The sequence below is a fragment of the Macaca thibetana genome, chromosome 16, assembly GCF_024542745.1.
Source record: "Macaca thibetana thibetana isolate TM-01 chromosome 16, ASM2454274v1, whole genome shotgun sequence".
Taxonomy (NCBI): domain Eukaryota; kingdom Metazoa; phylum Chordata; class Mammalia; order Primates; family Cercopithecidae; genus Macaca; species Macaca thibetana.
This window is the reverse complement of record NC_065593.1, coordinates 12,530,699-12,550,989: the sequence shown is the minus strand read 5'-3', so window position 1 is coordinate 12,550,989 and position 20,291 is coordinate 12,530,699. Positions and strand designations below refer to the sequence as shown.

The 20,291-nt window shown below is 51.4% G+C and overlaps 1 protein-coding gene across 2 annotated transcripts in view; it reads right to left on the bottom strand.

The window, feature by feature from the left end:
- The window catches only part of PIK3R6 (phosphoinositide-3-kinase regulatory subunit 6), a 67,523-nt gene that overhangs the window by 20,017 nt on the left and 27,215 nt on the right, over positions 1–20,291 (bottom strand). For both annotated transcript variants that reach the window (XM_050765277.1, XM_050765278.1), the window contains 14 exons: positions 19,218–19,301; positions 17,821–17,912; positions 17,060–17,128; positions 15,668–15,800; positions 15,423–15,492; positions 14,138–14,321; positions 11,569–11,725; positions 8,721–8,807; positions 7,961–8,384; positions 7,506–7,584; positions 5,114–5,236; positions 1,336–1,446; positions 945–1,035; positions 536–606 (listed from right to left, as the gene is read on the bottom strand). In XM_050765277.1, the coding sequence (XP_050621234.1) occupies positions 536–606; positions 945–1,035; positions 1,336–1,446; positions 5,114–5,236; positions 7,506–7,584; positions 7,961–8,384; positions 8,721–8,807; positions 11,569–11,725; positions 14,138–14,321; positions 15,423–15,492; positions 15,668–15,800; positions 17,060–17,128; positions 17,821–17,912; positions 19,218–19,301 (1,775 nt within the window). The remainder of the gene's footprint in view (positions 1–535; positions 607–944; positions 1,036–1,335; positions 1,447–5,113; positions 5,237–7,505; positions 7,585–7,960; positions 8,385–8,720; positions 8,808–11,568; positions 11,726–14,137; positions 14,322–15,422; positions 15,493–15,667; positions 15,801–17,059; positions 17,129–17,820; positions 17,913–19,217; positions 19,302–20,291) is intronic.

Genomic DNA, 20,291 nt, shown 5'->3' with positions numbered 1-20,291 from the left:
CTTTTTTTTTTTTTTTTCTTTTGAGCTGGGGGTCTCACTATGTTGCCCAGGCTGGTCTTGAACTCCTGGGCTCAGGTGATCCTCCTGCCTCAGCCTCCCAAAAGGCTGGGATTACAGGCATGAGCCACTGTGCCAGACCCTGTTTTGTCTATGTCACTACGGTCCCATAAGGGCTAGCAGATAAAGGTTTACAGCACTCCCAGCCCTAGAAGTATGTTCAGCCTTCCAGACCCCAAAGAATAAATTTCCAGTGAAATCAGTTCAAGCATCTGGCCAGCTAGCGAGGAAGATATTTTTTAACAAGGAGTCAGGCCCCTTGTTCTTTAAATCAGATCACCTCCTAGGTCTACATGTAAGGCCAACTTAACCCACTCATCCCTGCAAAACTCCCTGAAGGCTGGGAACTCTGCAGGCAGCTTCAAGAAAAGAGGTAGAAGCTTCCTTTGGCTCTGTCTGCTTCCCTGCTTGTCCTCGAGGCCCGCTCTCTCCAGCTGTACCTCTTGGCCACCTACTGACCATGCCCATGCACGCTGACCTTCTGGTAGCACAGGGAGAGCTCCGCCCCTGGGCCCTCGGCCACGCCTCTCCTCCTGGGTGAAAAGCCATCTGTGGGGAGATGAGAAGAGGCTTGGGGTGGAGGTTCCCAGCCCTCTCGCCCTGACTTCCCCACCTCTCTGAGGGCAGGAGCTGAGCTGCTGGGTTTACCCATCCCTCCATCTCCCTGGATGGAAAGGCGACACCTCAGGGGGCCAGGCTGCCTTTCAGTCTTTCGGGGGTTGGAGGGGATCAAGGGCAGCCTTGGCATTCGGTAGAGGTAGGGAACAGAGCAGGGACGAACACTGAGGGTGTGGGGGTGCAGGCATCATCAGGTGAGAGGGGAGAGGATGAGAGTCTGGAGAAGCTGAGTCAGGATGACCTTTGGGAAAAGGGAGGCAGATGCTTACCTTTGGGGAATTTAGAATCTTGGATCTTCACCTTCAGCTCAATGAGGAAGATGTCCTCGGTAGGGTCTTGGCTCAGGTCACTGAAGAAGATCTGGAGAGAGGAAGGGAGGGTGGCATTTCCTGGTGTGATTTCCAAATCACTCTATCCCTGATTTCCAGGGATCCAGGGCCGTGGAGAACCCTTCCACATAAAGAAGACCTACTTCTTGGATTTGAGGTCTTGAAATTAATAACGATCTGATTCATTTAGAGATGAAGGAGGTAACGTTAATAACCAAGAGAGTCTGGGTGTGTTCCTGATTTGTGGCCTGATAACCAGTGCTTCCCCTGAGCCTGGGTATTTAATCTGTGGGGTCCTGGGATCCCTTGGAGCCTTCAGTGGGATGATTACCTTGACTGTGTAGATCTGGAAATAGATGGGTTGGGTGCCCATGCGGATGTAGTAGGTGATGACGTCTAGGATGAAGGGGTCCACAGTCTGGGATGAGTCCAGGGAAGGAGGCTGTGAGGGAGACAGGGAATGTCTTCACCATCTCCCCCAAGGCCACTGTGGGAGATGCCATTTTATTCAGAGAGAAACTCCAAGCCCCTACATCTCTGGGATGCACTAACCCGGTGCATCCTTCAACACATTCCAAACCTTTCCTACCACTGAATTTCCACTCCCAATCAAAATATTCCTGTCCAGAGCCCTGCCTCCCTAGGGAATCTAATTTCAGTTCTACAGAGACTACTGAGCACTGCTATGTGTGAGGCACTGTGCTAAGTGACTGGGGGAGACAAGATGCTAGAGAGTGAAGCTAATGAGAGAGCCAGGACTGGGTTCTAGGCTTGGATGGGCTACTTGCCATTGGCCAGGCAGGTGTGGGCAAGTTATTCAAACTCGTTGAGGCCTGAATGTCCTTCTAGAGAAAGTGAGAGGTTGAACCAGATGATCTGGTGTCTCTTTCAGCTCTGGTGGTCCCTGCATCTATTAATAAACTAATTGGCTGGGCACGGTGGCTCACGCCTGTAATCCCAACACTTTGGGAGGCTGAGGCGAGAGGGTCACCTGAGGTCGGGAATTCGAGACCAGCCTAACCAACATGGAGAAACCTCATCTCTACCAAAAATACAAAATTAGCCAGGCGTGGTGGCGCATGCCTGTAATCCCAGCTACTTGGGAGGCTGAGGCAGGAGAATTGCTTGAACCCAGGAGGCGGAGGTTGTGGTGAGCCAAGATTGTGCCGTCGCACTCCAGCCTGGGCAACAAGAGTGAAACTCCATCTTAAAATAAAATAAAATAATTCAGGTTTGCGTGTCATTGGGAATGGACTACGCATCTTGTCTTCTAGTCCTTCCCTGGTCCCATATGATGATACAGCATAGTGACTGGGTTTTCAGAACATCTACATGGAATGTGATAGTGTCAGGGCTAGAAGGAAGCTCAGAGTTGATCTCATCCAACTCATATCCGGTCCTGTAAGAGCTCTTCTGACTCTCACATCTGGCGTACTGAAATATTGTTCCTTTCAAAAGGGTCACACTGAGGAGCTATGAACGTATTCTAATAATGCTGTCATTGCTCACAATGTTTCTGGTCTCTTCATATGGCAATTGCTTTTGGAGTAAGCATAGGGCCTTTCAAATTGTTAAATACAAGGAGAAAGGGAAAACCAAAATCTTACAGTGTCCTGGCAGAGAAAAATAGCTACCAGCGAAGGAGAACCAATGGGGCCTGCATCAAATGTTTCCACTGTAATATCCTCCAAGTTTCAAGGAAAAAGTATTTTAATACCCAGCTAAATGGTCTCTGTGTGTATGCAAAGACATTTTCCGATAAGGTATAATCCAGAAAATGTGCATCCCTAAATCTCCTTATTTGAATAAAATATGTAAGAAGACACCCTCATCAATCAAATGATAAAGCAAAATGGAGAGCTCAGTAAAGTAGCAAGTTAAAAAACAGACATGTAAAAGTGGTAAATTAATGTTACATTTTTTTACTGCAGTTTTTAAAACTAAAATAAATATGTATAAATCAATAGCTTCCTTTTAGCTTCAGGCACTACCCATATAATGGGATAAAGATAGCATTTGCAATAGTAAGAAACACTATCACACACGAGTAATAAATTTAGTGAGAATTGGACAGAAGCTGTATGATGCAAACTTTACACTTATACTGAGGGATATACAAGGACACTTTGACAAATGAAGAGCTATACCATGCTCCTAGAGAGAAAAACTCAATATGCTAAAGATTCTAATTCTCCCCAAATTTCAATTGAAATCCAATAGGATTAAAAATAATAACAAAAACAAAACTTGGAATTCTAAAGTTTATCAGGAAGATAAATAAATAGGCATATTCTGAAAAGTTTTGAAAAAGAAGAATAATGGGGTAGGCAGGCTTCTATAGTCAGATATTAAAATATCAAAAGGCTAATTTGTACAGAAATGAATAAATCAATGAGAGAGTACGTAGGTACTAAATACTTACAAGCACATGTAAGGATCACGTACTACATACAAGCACATGTAAGTATCATGTACTAAATACAGGCACATGTAAGTATTTAGCAAATGATAAAAGTGGCATTTCAAATTGCTGCGGCAAGATGGTTTATGCAAAATAGCTTTAGGACAACTTGCTCAACATTTGGAAAAAATAAAATGACATACTTCACACTAAACACTAAAATTAATTGCAGATAGGCAATTAATTAAATGTAAAAATCGAGACATGGAAAGTGTTAGAGTAAATTATCAGTGAACATTTATTTAAGCTTTTGAAAGCATGACTCCAAAGGCAGAAACTGTAAAGAATAAAAGTGGTATGTCTGACGACATCCAAGTATTAAACTTCTGCAAGTCAAAAAGTGGATAGGCAAGTTACAACCGTGGGAAAAAAATTCGCAACATATGTGACGACAAAAAGGGTGGAATTGTCTTACTATATAAAAGCCCTTTCGAATCAGTAAAAGATGAGTTCCCTCTCCACTGCCAGCCACGGTTGGGATATGGCAGCTGGGTTTGTGGTTAGGAGAGGGTGCTCTGGAGTCAAGCTGCCTGGTTCCAAGTGGCACTCCACCACTCACTTTGTGACTTCAGGCAAGATACTTACTCTCTTTGTGCCTCAGTTGTTTGATCTGTAAAATTGGGCTACGGTGACAATAGTACCTACCAACAGGGGCACCTGCCTCTGGGCTACTGTGGGAATTACATGAGCTGCCCTGTGTGTAAGTGTTTAGAACAGTGCCCGGTGCAGCATAAGTGCTCAGGAAACATCAGCTATTACAATCATAGAAAAATGATTCATTCCACTATAAAGACACATGCACACGTATGTTTATTGCAGCACTATTTACAATAGCAAAGACTTGGAACCAGCTCAAATGCCCATCAATGATAGACAGGATAAAGAAATTGTGGCACATATACACCATGGAATACTATGCAGCCATAAAAAAGAATGAGGTAATGTCCTTTTCAGGGACATGGTGAAGCTGGAAGCCATCATTCTCAGCAAACTAACATAGGAACAGAAAACCAAACACCTCATGTTCTCACTCATAAGTGGGAGTTGAACAATGAGAACACATGGACACAGGGAGGGGAACATCACACACCGGGGCCCGTCTGGGGGTGGGGACAAGGGGAGGGAGAGCATTAGGACAAATACCTAATGCATGTGGGCCTTAAAACCTAGATGAGAGGTTGATAGGTGCAGCAAACCACCATGGCACATGTATACCTATGTAACAAACCTGCATGTTCTGCACATGTATCCCAGAACTTGAAGTAAAACAAAAATAAATGAATAAATTATTAAAAACAAAGAAAAAGATCACAGGAAGCTCACACAAGAAGGAATATAACTGCCCTACACACTTATGAAAGAATATTTTACTTAATCTTTTCCACGGTGGTCTGGTCCAAAGTAAGTGCCTGGTAAGTGTTCCGAGTGAGTTCAAAGCCACTAGCTGGTTAGGGCCCCTCTCTCGAATTCCCTTCCTGCCTCATCCCATCCAACTCTTAAGGTCAAGGGTCAAGTACAGCAGCGAAAAGATAGCCCCCCCTCACCCCCATTTCACCCTCGCTGCCCACTTGGGCTCCTCCGTTCTCCCCTCTGCCCAGACCCCGCTCCCCTCCCTCTCTCCCTCCCAGGTACCCTCACCCTCCCCTACCATCTCAGCCAGCTTGTGGATGGCGGGGCACAGCGTGTTGACGTTGCTCTGGTACCACGGGTCTGCGCGGCCCAGGAACGTAGCCAGCTCTCCCAGCTCTGGCTGCCTGGATGCTGCAGGCTTCTGGGGGAAAGGGGATAGGGCAGACCCCGTCAGGCCCTCTCTCCAGCTCTGCCTTCCAGCTGCCATCAGCCTAGGCTGTGTGAATATGGTCAAGTCACTTAACCTCTTGGGGCCTCAATTTCTGCATGTGAAGCCACATCGTTGTTCTGTTTTATAAACTCAGATGAAGCTAGAATATATTTTGCTGAGGTTCACTCACCAGGGACATTGAAAAATGATCACCGACTTTAAAAGGGGAGAGACAAGTATGTCTTTGACCTTACTGCTTCCCAATAGGAAGTGGCATGTGCAGTAGGAAGTGGTGTGTGCAGTAGGAAGTGGTGTGTGCAGTAGAAGTGGAGTGTGCAGTAGAAGTGGAGTGTGCAGTAGAAGTGGAGTGTGCAGTAGAAGTGGCGTGTGCAGTAGAAAGTGGCATGTGCAGTAGAAAGTGGAGTGTGCAGTAGGAATTGGCGTGTGCAGTAGGAAGTGGCGTGTGCAGTAGGAAGTGGCGTGTGCAGTAGGAAGTGGCATGTGCAGTAGAAGTGGAGTGTGCAGTAGGAAGTGGCGTGTGCAGTAGAAAGTGGAGTGTGCAGTAGGAAGTGGAGTGTGCAGTAGAAGTGGAGTGTGCAGTAGGAAGTGGCGTGTGCAGTAGAAGTGGAGTGTGCAGTAGGAAGAGGAGTGTGCAGTAGGAAGTGGAGTGTGCAGTAGAAGTGGAGTGTGCAGTAGAAGTGGAGTGTGCAGTAGAAAGTGGCGTGTGCAGTAGAAGTGGCGTGTGCAGTAGAAAGTGGCGTGTGCAGTAGAAGTGGAGTGTGCAGTAGAAGTGGCGTGTGCAGTAGAAAGTGGCGTGTGCAGTAGAAAGTGGAGTGTGCAGTAGGAATTGGCGTGTGCAGTAGGAAGTGGTGTGTGCAGTAGGAAGTGGCGTGTGCAGTAGGAAGTGGTGTGTGCAGTAGAAGTGGAGTGTGCAGTAGGAAGTGGCGTGTGCAGTAGGAAGTGGAGTGTGCAGTAGGAAGTGGAGTGTGCAGTAGAAGTGGCGTGTGCAGTAGGAAGTGGCGTGTGCAGTAGAAGTGGAGTGTGCAGTAGAAGTGGCGTGTGCAGTAGGAAGTGGCGTGTGCAGTAGAAGTGGAGTGTGCAGTAGGAAGTGGTGTGTGCAGTAGGAAGTGGAGTGTGCAGTAGGAAGTGGCGTGTGCAGTAGGAAGTGGCGTGTGCAGTAGAAGTGGCGTGTGCAGTAGAAAGTGGCGTGTGCAGTAGGAAGTGGCGTGTGCAGTAGGAAGTGGAGTGTGCAGTACAAGTGGCGTGTGCAGTAGGAAGTGGCGTGTGCAGTAGAAGTGGCGTGTGCAGTAGGAAGTGGTGTGTGCAGTGGAAGTGGAGTGTGCAGTAGAAGTGGAGTGTGCAGTAGGAAGTGGTGTGTGCAGTAGAAGTGGAGTGTGCAGTAGGAAGTGGTGTGTGCAGTAGAAGTGGAGTGTGCAGTAGAAGTGGAGTGTGCAGTAGGAAGTGGCGTGTGCAGTAGAAGTGGCGTGTGCAGTAGGAAGTGGCGTGTGCAGTAGGAAGTGGCGTGTGCAGTGGAAGTGGCGTGTGCAGTAGAAAGTGGCGTGTTCAGCAGAAGTGGAGTGTGCAGTAGAAGTGGAGTGTGCAGTAGGAAGTGGCGTGTGCAGTAGGAAGTGGAGTGTGCAGTAGAAGTGGCGTGTGCAGTGGAAGTGGCGTGTGCAGTAGAAAGTGGCGTGTTCAGCAGAAGTGGAGTGTGCAGTAGAAGTGGTGTGTGCAGTAGGAAGTGGCGTGTGCAGTAGGAAGTGGCGTGTGCAGTAGGAAGTGGCGTGTGCAGTAGGAAGTGGCGTGTGCAGTAGGAAGTAAGACCTGCAAGTGTGGGTCTGTCCCCCCTACTAGATCAATGGACTTCACTGCCTGAAATTTCCTTTCATGTCATACCAGAAAGTGTGGGGTTTGTGTGTATGTGTGTGTATGAGAGAGGGGAGGGAAGGAGGGAGAGAGAGAGAGAGAGAGCCCTGTGTTTGAGAACTTTGCAACTAATTCCATTACCTACAAAAACAAAATGAATATCAGCAGCAAGCAGGCTGCCATCGAGAGAGACCCAATCTCTGGCCACATTCAGCCCCCAGAGCACGGTCTGCAGCCTCTGAAACAGAAGACTGCCGACGTCTGTCCCGTCTCCACATCCTAAGGATGCTTTTTCTAGTCCCTGCGCCGGGGATGTGGGGGATGCGAGGCTGCAGGTGTGTCCCTGCCCACCCTGCCCTGTCTCTGCCCCGCCACCGCCTCCCCGCGGTCCAGTCACCTCAGGTGCCAGCACGGGGATGTAGTAGAGCTGCAGGCTGAGTCTGGGAGTGAGGCAGAACTTCTGGGTCTCCCGTTTCCTAGCAACGGGCAGCAAAGCAGAGGAGGTTAGGGGCGGGGCTTGGCTTCAAAGAGACTCGGCTCTGCTATTTGTTATCTCTGGACCTTGGGCAATTTGTGTCATCTTTCTGAGCCTCTGCTTTCTCATCTACAAAATGGGTACAGTAATGTCTCCCTCGCAGGATGGCGATGAGGGTTCACGGAGCTAACAAACACAAAGCAGGGACTGCGGTGCTCTGTGACGGCTGCTGCCACTGTGTGGCATCCTCCTCTGTCCCACCCTGGCCTCTGCCTCCCGACCCTCTCTTGCCGCTTTGTGATCCTTCACCAGCCCATGCCAGGCCCACCTGTGCCCCTGACCAGCGCCCGCCACCAGTCCCCACCTTGGAGCCCCACCTGAGTCTGTGGTAGGCCTGGGCCAGGCGCCCCAGCATCCTGTCGTCTCCCAGCACAAGTACCCGGGCTGTGTGCAGCCGGGAGACACCGGGCAGCACTTCCCCATCCCCACCGGGCCTGCCTGTCCTCCGGTGCAGCCCTGGGGGCCCGTCCCAGCCGCCAGGCATCAAGAAGTCCAGGGGCCACGCACGTTTCTTGATGCCCCCTTTGCGCTTCAGCCCAGCTCGCTCCATCTCAGGGCTGCTGGGTGCAGGCAGCTCATCAGCCCCCGGGGGAAGGTCCCGCTCGATGCCGCTGTCCGTGGACAGCATGGAAACCCGGGCCAACTCCCGGTCTGGCCGGAGGCCCTGCAGATCCAAGACCTCCAAGTCAGCACTGAGACGCAGCTGGGATCTTGGGCGGAGGAAGAGCACCAGTTCCTTCCCTGGGATGGGGGAATGAGGGCAGTGAGGATGCGTAAGGCTGGCAGGGCTATGTTCCTGATTCCAACCAGTCCTCCTCAGAGGATATACACACACACAGAAACACAGACAGACACACAGACACATAAGGACACACATATGAACATGCACAGAGACACACACACCGACGCAGAGACACACAGATGCACACACACACATGTACAGACACAGACATACAGACACACACATGCACACACAGACACACACACACAAACACACTGACACACACATGCACACATATGCACACACACAGACACAGACATATACCACTGTTTCCAGACAGCTGCAGGGGCACGTACAGAGCTGCTCCTCGCCGGTCCACAGGTGGAAGGTGATGTAGGGGCTGGGCAGGGGAATGCTTGGTGGCCGCTCTTGGACAGGGTCACCTGCAGAAAGGAACAGGCTATGGAGGCCATGGAGGAGGCCATGGGACCCTCCCCATCTGCCCTCCCCATCCTGCTCAGCTCCTGTGCGGGGTCTTAAAGGGGTGGCAGGGACTCTCTCCACATCTGATCTGCCTTTCCATCTCTGCCACCACCAGCCCATCCAGGGCCCAACAGTGCAGATGTCCCCTCCCTGTCCAACAATGCTTAGTAGCTATGTTTCCTTAAGGCTAGCTCAGCCCTTAGGGGGTCTTCACAAACCAGCTCACAAGGCCTTTTCCAACTTATTCTCCTATGCTGGCCACACCTTCAGCCCTGTGCAGCCACCAGACTGGCTTCCCCGCTGTTCTTAAAATGCCCTGCCTGCATCCAGATGAGGCAAGAGAGACCCCTTCCCTTCTCAGGCCTGCTTCCAATATCTTGCACGCAGCAGACACTCAATTAACATTCGCTGCTGTCAGTGATGCTGACAAGAACTCATCAGCAAAGTTTGGGGGCAGTAGGAACCCCGGGCAGTCCAGGGGAGAGACCAAGACCAGCGCTTCTTCCTGCTCCTCTTTCTAGAATATTTTCTGACCACTCCAGCGGCCCATGGTGGTCATTCCCTCCGAGCAGACTTTGTCTGCACACTGGGCACACCTCACATGTGGCCTTAGGATTTGGCTCTGTATTCTTGTTTTATTTCTATATTGCTGTGGCTTCCCCCTCCTGAGGCTGCAAGCTTCTTAGGGGAGAGCAGCTAGTGTTCACTGAGCACCTACTGCCTGCCAGGCCTTATTCTACTCACCTGGCACACAGTGTAATCATTTCTCTGGATCCTGCCAATAGCCCTGGGCAATGGGTGACATTATTATCCTCAATTTACAGGGGAGGAGCCAGGACACGGAGAGGTTGAATGACTGGCCCAAGGTCACATAGTAAATAGCACAGTGAAGACTTGAACCCAGGCAGCTCAGCTCCAGAGTCCCTGCTCTTACCCACAACACAGTGCTTATAACCACTGCTCCATACTGCCCCCTACAGCCACAGGGGCTTGACGGGGCTGCTGCCTGGTCATTCAGATGCACAGGGCTAAGCCAGGTGTGGTGGCGCGTGCCTGTGGTCCCAGCTGTTCGGGAGGCTGAGGTGGGAAGATCACTTGAGCCCAGGAGGTCAAGGCTGCAGTGAGCCATGATCGCGCCACTGCACTCCAGCCTGGGTGACACAGTGAGACCTTGTCTCAATAAATAAATAAATAAATAAATAAATAAAATAAAATAAATGCACAGGGCAAGTCTGGGCAGGAGACAGGTGCCCTTGGATGTGGCTTGGGGGCAGCCCAGATGATCTTGCCTGATCCACGCAGAGTCACTGGTGAGTGTTAGCAAGGGGCCCACAAGGGGAGCAAAGCCAGATTGGCCCCACGGTTTGTTCCAGCTTGGGGTGCAGGAGCAGCTTTTTCTATGTGGGATCCGAGGCAGTGTAGAATATTAAAGCAAAAGAGTGGAAAACTTCGAAGATGGAGTCTTGAGGCAGGGACTATCCTGCCCACCTCACCCAACTGCTGGGGCCTCCACCCAACCTGGGCTGCCAAGTTCAAACCCAGGGCCTGGCACACTAACCTCTTCCAGTGGATTCCAGTCCTTAACCCCATGCCTTATAACTACAGGTGCACGATCAGAGACGATGCGTATCTGGGACATGCAGGCTGACACATTCCATGATACTTTGGGTGACCATGAAACGGGACCCAAATCAGAACCATCCTACAACAGCCAGGAAACACATATTCGGGATGTTTCTCTGGGCTATTTCAGATGCCCCCATCCACATGGGGCTTGTGTCAGGGTAGGCATTATCTTACCTACATTATGCCTTGCATAAGATAAGGCATTATCTTATAAATATGCAAATAGGGAAGGGTGAGGACTAAAACTCTATGATACCAGATATAGACGACGTTGACTCATCTGCTCTTTTAGATACTCTGGTCCTTGGACGATCAAATCCTTTGATTACTACAGCTGAGTGGTGAACTAGACAGCCTGGATTTGTATCTTGCCTTTGCCACTTACTGCCTTGGGTGATCTTGGGCAAGATATTTAACCTCTTTCTAACTCAGTTTCATCCTCTGTAAAATGGGGATAATAATAGTTTCCAGCTTATAAGTTGACTGTGAGGTTTCATTGATTTAATACAGTATAGGCAATATATTTAAATATATGTAAGGTGATTAGAACAGCAACTGGAGTATAGTAGGGGCTCTGTGGGCAACAGCTGTTATCAGGACCAAATTTCCCGCCTTCTTTTTTTTTTTTTTTTTTTTTGAGATGGAGTTTCGCTCTGTCACCCAGGCTGGAGTACAGTGGTGCGATCACGGCTCACTGCAACCTCTGCCTCCTGGGTTCAAGTGATTCTCCTAACTCAGCATCCCGAGTAGCTGGGACTGCAGGCGCCCGCCACCACGCCCGGCTGACTAAACCCTCTACTACGTTAGTAAAGGGTTTCACCATGTTGGCCAGGCTGGTCTCGAACTCCTGACCTCAGGTGATCCGCCTGCCTCGGCTTCCCAAAATGGGGGGATAACAGGCCTGAGCCACCGCTCCCGGCCTAATTACCGGCCGCCTTAGTCCCGGTCTTAGCAAATCCGCAGGCTGCCCCCGCTCCCCAGGCTCCTGCCTCCCAGACAGAGGCAGGTCCAGCACTGCTCTCTGGCGCCCCCTGCGGTGCAGTAAGCTGCACCCGCGGGACCCTTGGCAGGGTCCCCCAATCGCCCATCGCTTACCACCTCTGCGCCCCGCCGCGGGCCCCAGCAGCGAGCAGTAAATCTCCTCCAGCCTCTCCACGTGTCCCTCCCGGCTCGGGCTGGCCTCACTGGCCATCTGCTCCACGGCGGCCACCACGGCGTGGAAATACTGCTCCAGGGTGTGGCGAGGGCTGGCCTGTCCGGGAGGGGCGCAGAGCCTGGGTCTTGGCCCAGCGCCCATGCACCCCAGCTCCTAAGCCAAGTCGACAGGGCCCTGGCAGCCCAAGGTGACACCTCCCCGCTGCCCCTGGTGGACTGGCAGAGCTTCCCCCCAAGGCTTCTGGATCTCACATTCAGGGCCCCACACCTGCCCTGCAAGTGGGGGTTCCCCTCTGCCCCTCACAGGCTAATAGCGGGAGACTGCTGGTCTGTATCATCTGTTACCCAGAGGGGCAGAGATGGCCGCTGACGCCCACCTCCTGAAAGTGTCACCCAGCACTTGGATCCATGTTCTAGCCCCCACTAGATTGTGAATTCCCGGGAGTCAGGGAATTTTGTGTTTTGTTCACAGCTGCGTCTCCAGCACTTAGAACAGCTCACTGCACCAGGCGTTGTTCTAGGGCCTGGGATAACAGCAGCAAACGAAAAGACGAAAATTTGGGAGCTCCTATTGTCGTGTGTGTATATGGCAGGAGGAGCGGGCAATCAACAAGATAAGTAAAATTTATGGTATGGTACATAACAACAGTAAGCACCAAAGAGAAAATAAAGCAGAGAAGGAGGATGTGGAATTTGAGGGAGGGGCTAAATTATTTAAATTGTGAGATCTGGGAAGCCTCCCTAAGAAAGTGACTTTTTTTTTTTTTTTTTTTTTTTTTTTTTTTTTTTGAGACGGAGTCTCGCTCTGTCACCCAGGCTGGAGTGCAGTGGTGTGATCTTGGCTCATTGCAATCTCTGCCTCCCAGGTTCAAGCGATTCTCCTGCCTCAGCCTCCCGAGTAGCTGGGACTACAGGCACACACCACCACATCCAGCTAATTTTTGTATTTTTAGTAGAGACAGGGTTTCACCGTGTTGGGCAGGATGGTCTCAATCTCCTGATCTAGTGATCTGCCCGTCTTGGCCTCCCAAAGTGTTGGGATTATAGGCGTGAGCCACCGCACCCGGTTGAAAGTAACTTTTAAGTAAAGACTTGGCCAGGCATAGTGGCTCACGTATGTAATCCCAGCACTTTGGGAGGCCAAGGCGGGCGGATCACAAGGTCAGGAGATGGAGACCATCCTGGCTAACACGATGAAACCCTGTCTCTACTAAAAATACAAAAAATTAGCCGGGCGTGGTGGCGGGCGCCTGTAGTCCCAGCTACTCAGGAGGCTGAGGCAGGAGAATGGCGTGAACCTGGGAGACGGAGCTTGCAGTGAGCCGAGATTGCGCCGCTGCACTCCAGCCTGGGCAACAGAGCCAGACTCCATCTCAAAAAAAAAAAAAAAAAAAAAAAGTGAAGACTTGAAGTGAAAGAGTGAGTCATGCAGGTATCTGAGAGAATGTTCCAAGCATAGGGAGCAGTGAGTGCAAAGGCCCTGGGGTGCAACTGTATCAGGCGTGCGCATGTTGGGAGAAAAATGAAGAGGCTTGTTTAGCTGGAGCAGAGGAAATGAGAGGGAAAGTTAGGAGACAGGCCAGAGAGGAAATGAAGAGAGGTGGAAACAGATCAAGGCCCTCAAGATGAGGTTCTTGTAGACAGTTTTATTTTTAGAGATGGGGTGCCTCTCTGTTGCCCAGGCTAGAGTGAAGTGGTACAATCAAAGCTCACTGCAGCCTTGAACGCGGCTCAAGTGATCCTCTTGCCTTCTGAGTAGCTGGGACTGCAAACACATGTCACTACGCCTGGCATTTAAAAAAATTTTTTGTAGAAATGGGGTCTCACTATGTTGCCCAGGCTGGTCTCAAACTCGTGGCCTCAAGCAATCCTCCTGCCTCAGTCTCCCAAGTACCTGGGATTATAGGCATGAGCCACCACACCAGGCTCTTATAGGTCACTGCAATCACTGTGGCTTTGACTCCGAGTGAGATGATGTAGTAGCTACTGTTGTGGTGACCCAGATGCCTGCTTTCAGGACTGAGACATGTATTCACCCTGCTGCTAGGAATACTGGTGTTATCTTATATCTTATTATTGTGTTTTGTTTTTTTGAAATGGAGTCTCGCTCTGTCACCTAGGCTGGAGTGCAGTAGCACAACCTTGGCTCACTGCAACCTCCACCTCTCAGGTTCAAGCTATTCTCCTGCCTCAGCCTCCCAAGTAGCTGGGATTACAGGCATGTGCCACCACGGCAGTTAGTTTTTGTATTTTCAGTAGAGACCGGGTTTCGCCATGTTGGCCAGGCTGGTCTCGAACTCCTGACCTCAGGTGATACGCCCGCCTCAGCCTCTCAAAGTGCTGGGGTTACAGGTGGGAGCCACCGTGACCAGCCAAAATGTATGAATTTTTGATTTGGGGGAAAAGGTGATATGAAACAGGAGAAGGAGGACGAGCAGGGTGAGCAGCTGGTACGGGCATCCAGGGACCAGGGCTGGAACTGACAAGGGGCTGCAGGCAGGGCCATTACCTGCAGCTTCCTGTGCAGAGCGCCTGCGTGACAGGCTTCCCCCAGAGCCGCCTGCAGGGCGTGGGAGACCACGTGGCGCATGCAGGCCTCTGGTGTCTGCTGCTCCTGGGCCGCCTCGATCTCCAGTAGCAGAGCACTGCACACGGAGGCAGACACCAGCTCAGGATCCACGAAGAGAAACACTCTGAGGGCAGAGGCAGAGGGGAGAGGTGGGATTGATAGTAACTAATGGGAGAGGGGCCACCGGATGGGCGCTGTCAGAGCTGTGCAGCACCCCCAAGTAATTTAATCCTGCTGAAAAGAGGGGTCTCAGATTCGAAAGTCTCTAGGTAGGATGACAATAGGGAATGGTGAGGACTGTGGCAAATAAGAGCATGCACTGCCCTTCTAGAGGGGCAGCTCTAATCACTGTCCACAGAGGACAGCAGGCCTAGTCCCGTGTCTAGGAAAGTTCCAGCCTCAATCCTGCTCCCTCTCTCAGCATCCTGGCCCAGGGACCAGGTCACCCTCTAGGAGGGACTCCAAATCCTTCCTGCCAGAACTGGAATTCTGAGCTCTGAGTGGATCCCCTCTTCTCTCATCACTCTTATCACACCAGAGATCCGACCTCCCCTACTCCCTCCTCCTCACCCACTGTGTCTCCCCACCTCTCCCATGCTAAGTCCTCTGGGTGCCCTGGGCATCCTTGCATCTTTCATGAACATAGCACCTCACACCCCAAACTCAAGCTGTGCCTTTTAGGGCCAAGTTAGTGGAGGTGCCTGTAGAAAAGGGAGGTGCCACTCCCAATTTCTTCACCCCTCTCCCCAGCACGAGCAGGGGACACTTCCTCAGTCTTATCTAAGGGGCTGGGCGTCTCCCATGGAAGCCCTCGGGCTTCATTGTGCACCTGCGCCTGAGCCCTTCCGCTATGGCTATTCTGCAGTCTCCTCTGGCTGCCTGGCTGGTACGATGCTGCATCACGGCCAAGGGCAGGATGGAGGTGCAATGACAGAGCTCCAAAGTGGCCCCGAGGTCATGTCCACCTTCTGCACGTGAGCCAGGTAGCTTCGAATCCAGCCTCAGAAGAAAAACCTATGCTGTGTTCAGTGGTCTCCAGAAAACAATATGGCGCCAACCTTGAACTGCAAACGCACTCCACTGCTGGACAAATGCCAGGGCTGGGGAGTTCTGCTAGGGCTCTTCTTAATCCAGCCTCCTCTTCTGTCCTCCTGCCAGGGAGCAGTCACTAACGCCACAACACTTTTAGGAGGCTGAAGGGAGCAGTTTCTCTGGGGCCACTCACCTCTCCTGGTAGGGATACAGTTCATTCATCAAGTTCTGTTCGGCAATGACCATCCTTTGGTAGAGGGTCCCTGCAAACCAGACCACTTTGGCCAACCAGCCCCCAGGTCTCTCTGATTCCCATTCTCCACCTTCCTACAGAACGTGTGGAGGCTTTTGAGCCCCCTGGTATCCTGGAGAAAAAGGAAAGACCCTGGGCGGTGCTGGAGGTGCAGCAGGGAGACAAAGATGCCCGGTGACTCTCACCTGGGACGGCCGTCTCTGTTTTCAGCCTTATGGCGCAGTCCAAGGCGACTGTGCAGTAGGGGGTGGGCAGGGTCAGTAACCTCGTGCAAAAGGCGTAGATTCTCTGGTAGAGCTCCTCTGTGATTCCTGTGGCCTGGGTGAGAGGGGAGGGGGAGGTGAGGGGGGGGGAGGTGAGAGGGAGGAGGGGGAGGCGAGAGGGGGAGGAGGGGGGGAGGCGAGAGGGGGAGGAGGGGGAGGCGAGAGGGGGGGGGGGGGGGGAGAGGGAGGAGGGGGAGGCGAGAGGGGGGAGGGGGAGGCGAGAGGGGGGAGGGGGGGCGGGGAGGCGAGAGGGGGGAGGGGGAGGCGAGGGGGGGAGGGGGAGGCGAGAGGGGGGGGGGGGGAGGGCGAGGGGGGGGAGGGGGGGGGGAGAGGGGGGGAGGGGGAGGCGGGAGGCGAGAGGGGGGAGGGGGGGGCGAGGCGAGAGGGGGGAGGGGGAGGCGAGAGGGAGGAGGGGGAGGCGAGAGGGAGGAGGGGGAGGCGAGAGGGGGGAGGGGGAGGTGAGAGGGAGGAGGGGGAGGTGAGAGGGAGGAGGGGGAGGTGAAGGGTCCCAGGGGAGTTTCCGGGGCGGGGCTTGGGAGAAGAGGTGAAAGGTCAGGCCTAACAGCCAGACCTGGGCTCACAGCTCTCTCCCAAACCCACACCTTCCAGCCTCTTCTCCCAGCACCTGTAAGACATCCCCTTGTTGCCCCGCCCCGACTTACCAAGATAAAAATTCACTGCATCAATTCTGCAAGCAAATCAACTTCCTCCCAGCCCTCCTGCTCTATCAGGGAAGCACATTCCTGCGGTTCTCCAGGCTCAAAACCTCGGAGGCACTTCCTCAGTCTCCTTTGCTCCTCCTTGCATCCCACAGGCCTGGGCTCCACAGTGCCCAGGAGGCCCCCCTCTCCCTCCCCACCTCCCTGTGCCCTCTGCCTCTGCCGGAGCTAAGCCCCGTCTTGACCCTGGACTCTACGGCAACCCCAGACTTGCTCTTCCTGCCTTCCTTAACCACCACTCCCACCCCCTGCAACAACACGCAGCTCCCGATTACTCTTCCTGAAACATTCACCGCATCTGTATCATGTCTCTTCTCTGCGTAGGGATCAGCGATGTCTCCTGTTGCACCGCACACGGGAGCAAATGCAAAGACCTCATCCTGCCATTCAAGGCCATTGTCTCTCCAAAGTTCTCTCTCCATATAGGAGGGAAAGGGGGTGGCTGGTGCTTAGAAGCCAGTTTAGGGCAGGTAATCCAAGGGATTTTCTAGGCTGATCCTGGCAGAGACTGACTGCCCACTAAGGGGAAAGGACAGTGTCCGGCCCAGCCACGTGCAGGTCACCAGTACCACCTCGACCTCAGTCCCCGGCTCACCTTGGTGAGCACGTACATTACAGTGTGCAGCAAGGGAATGATGACATGCCGGAGGTCCTCGCTTTCCGCCTGGAAAACAGGAGATCACGTGACAGGTATTGGGCTGGGGGACTCCCCACCTTCTAGCAGGAGGCAGTCTAGGCTGGGGGTGGGCAGGAGATGGGGTGGAAGGCAGCCAGGGGGAGAGCAAAGGGCCATTGTCTGCTCTGGATAGAGGAGTGGGGAGGCAAGGGCACACAGGTGAGGAAGCCCCTTGGGGAGGGTGTGGGAGCATCGGGGGGGCCTCAGAGAACTCTGCAGGTGAGGGCCCAAATTCAGTTAGGGTAGGAGTCGCAGCAAAGCCACAAACAAGTCCCCAGCTTCGAGCCATCCTTGAGTGCAGTGTTTCCCACACAGCTGCAAGCACGACATTGGGTAGTGTGGAGGATAATGTAGGTGGCCCGAGGATAATTTTGAGAAACGTCAACAATCGTATATTGATGTGTATAGGCACCTTCTGTTTCTGACAAGTGATATGGATTTTCCATTTGTGGTCGCATTATGGCGCTTCTTTTTGAAAGATGTTTATTCAAGTAACACAATCAGAGTCGATGTAAAGAAAATATTGCTTACGTAAAAGTACAGGAGGGAGATGCATATGATAAAAATTATGCAGGCAACCAAAGCTTGGGAGACATACAGCTGCCAGGACTGAGCCCCTGCCCAACTGGCCCCTCTCTTCCTTTCATCCCCGTCTTCCTTCCTGAGGTCCAGGAACTCACCTTCTCCAGTTCTCTGAGCAGAATGCGGACCAGCGCCGGGCTCTTACCAGGATCTCGCTCGACCTTCTTGTGCAGGGACCACCTCCACATGCCTGGGCCAGGAGAAAGGGGAGCCCAGCATGACCAGGTGGGAAGGAGCTCTTAGAGGAGACCCCTTTGAGCAGGACCCTGAGCCCTGGAGCCCCAGCCGCAGCTCCGACCAGCTGCAGGTCTGACCCTGCCACCAGCGCTTGGCTCCAGGTGCACCTGGGCACCTGGGTGGGCTCCTCCTAAGGTGGGAGTTCTGATCTGTAGCTCTTTGTGGACAGTGAATTCCCAGGGCAGAAAGGAAGGCAGGTGGGACACCAGTGGGGACAGGTTGTGACAGGTGTATGCATGTGGATCACAGAGCAGCAGTGCTTGCAGGTGTGTGCCCCCAGCCACATTCTGGAAGTCCTGCAGGCCTGGAGTGCTGAGGGGAATTAAGTTTGAAAGTGAAGCTAGGGGCTGGGCGCGGTGGCTCAAGCCTGTAATCCCAGCACTTCGGGAGGCCGAGATGGGCGGATCACGAGGTCAGGAGATCGAGACCATCCTGGCTAACACGGTGAAACCCCGTCTCTACTAAAAATACAAAAAACTAGCCGGGCGAGGTGGCGGGCGCCTGTAGTCCCAGCTATTCGGGAGGCTGAGGCAGGAGAATGGCGTAAACCTGGGAGGCAGAGCTTGCAGTGAGCTGAGATCCAGCCACTGCACTCCAGACTGGGCAACAGAGCGAGACTCCGTCTCAAAAAAAAAAAAAAAAAAAAAAAAAAAAAAAAAAAAAAAAAAAGAAAGTGAAGCTAGGGAAGGTGGTTAACAAAGAAGGTGGCAGGCTGGGTGCTGTGGCTCAAGCCTGTAATCCCAGCACTTTGGGAGGCTGAGGCGGGCGGATCACTTGAGGTCAGGAGTTCGAGACCAGCCTGGTCAACATGGTGAAACCTCATCTCTACTAAAAATACAAAAATTAGCCAGGTGTGGTGGCGCATGCCTGTAATCTCAGCTACTCGGGAGGCTGAGGCAGGCAGATCACTTGAACCGGGGAGGCAGAGGTTGCGGTGAGCCGAGTTTGCGCCACTGCACTCCAGCCCGGGTGACAGAGTAAGACTCCATCTCAAAAACAAAAGAAAAAAAAAAGGAAAGAAAAATGGTGGCAGATCCCCAACGTGCTCTGCGGCAGTTGCTGGGAGGGTTGAACTAGGGAGCAGAGAAGCCTTCTCAGTCCTTCAGGCTCTAGGTATTTCCAGCAGGAAAGGGGTTTGGCGAGAAGACCCTTGCCCCATGAGCTCCAGGCCGGGGCCCTTTCCTGTATGTGTGTGTGTTGTTGGCTGGGGTTGGGTGGAGGTCAGTGGGACCAGCCGCTGCCGCCAGCTGGCTCTTACCTTGGTTGCTCTGCAGGGCAGGGGCCTGGGTGCTGAGCTCCCGGAGCACAGCATGCACGCTCCTCTGGAGGTCCAGCTCCACGTCTGGGAAGTAGTAGGGGTGAGAGGAAACTCAGTCCACTGAGCCTCGCCCTCGTCCCACCTCCATTCCTCCTGAGAACGTCTTTAGCCATTTCTCTGAGCCTCAAGAGGTGCCCGAAGTAATCTACTAAGAGCTGACAGCCAGCATGCCAGCCAGGGCTGGAATATAGCCTTTCCTTCCACATTTCTGTGTTCTTTGTAAAACCAGCATTTCCCAAAGTGCTGTATGTGTACCACTGGTGGTATGCAGGACAATTTTAGATGGCATACAACCAACCTTAAAATTTGAATAGCTATGCATTTATTGTAATGCATGTTCGAAAATACATACATGTATTTTCATATATATGAGATATATATCCTCCAAATATATATATGAAACATATATGGCCTCCAAACATGTATATGAAATATATATATCCTCCAAATATGTATATGAAATGTATATATCCTCCAAATATGTATATAAATATATATGTCCTCCAAATATGTATATGAAATATATATATCCTCCAAATATATATAAACATATATCCTCCAAATATGTATATGAAACATATATGCCTCCAAACATGTATATGAAATATATATATTCTCTAAATATGTATATGAAATATATATATCCTCCAAATATGTATATAAATATATGTATCCTCCAAATATGTATATAAATATATGTATCCTCCAAATATGTATATGAAATATATATATCCTCCAAATACATATATAAATATATATCCTCCAAATATGTATATGAAATATATATATCCTCCAAATATGTATATGAAATATATATATCCTCCAAATATGTATATAAATATCTATATCCTCCAAATATGTATATGAAATTATATATCCTCCCAATATACATATATATATCCTCCAAATATGTATATGAAATATATATATCCTCCAAATATATGTATGAAATATATATATCCTCCAAATAGATATATTATATATATAAAAAACTATTAGATTGGTGCAAAAGTA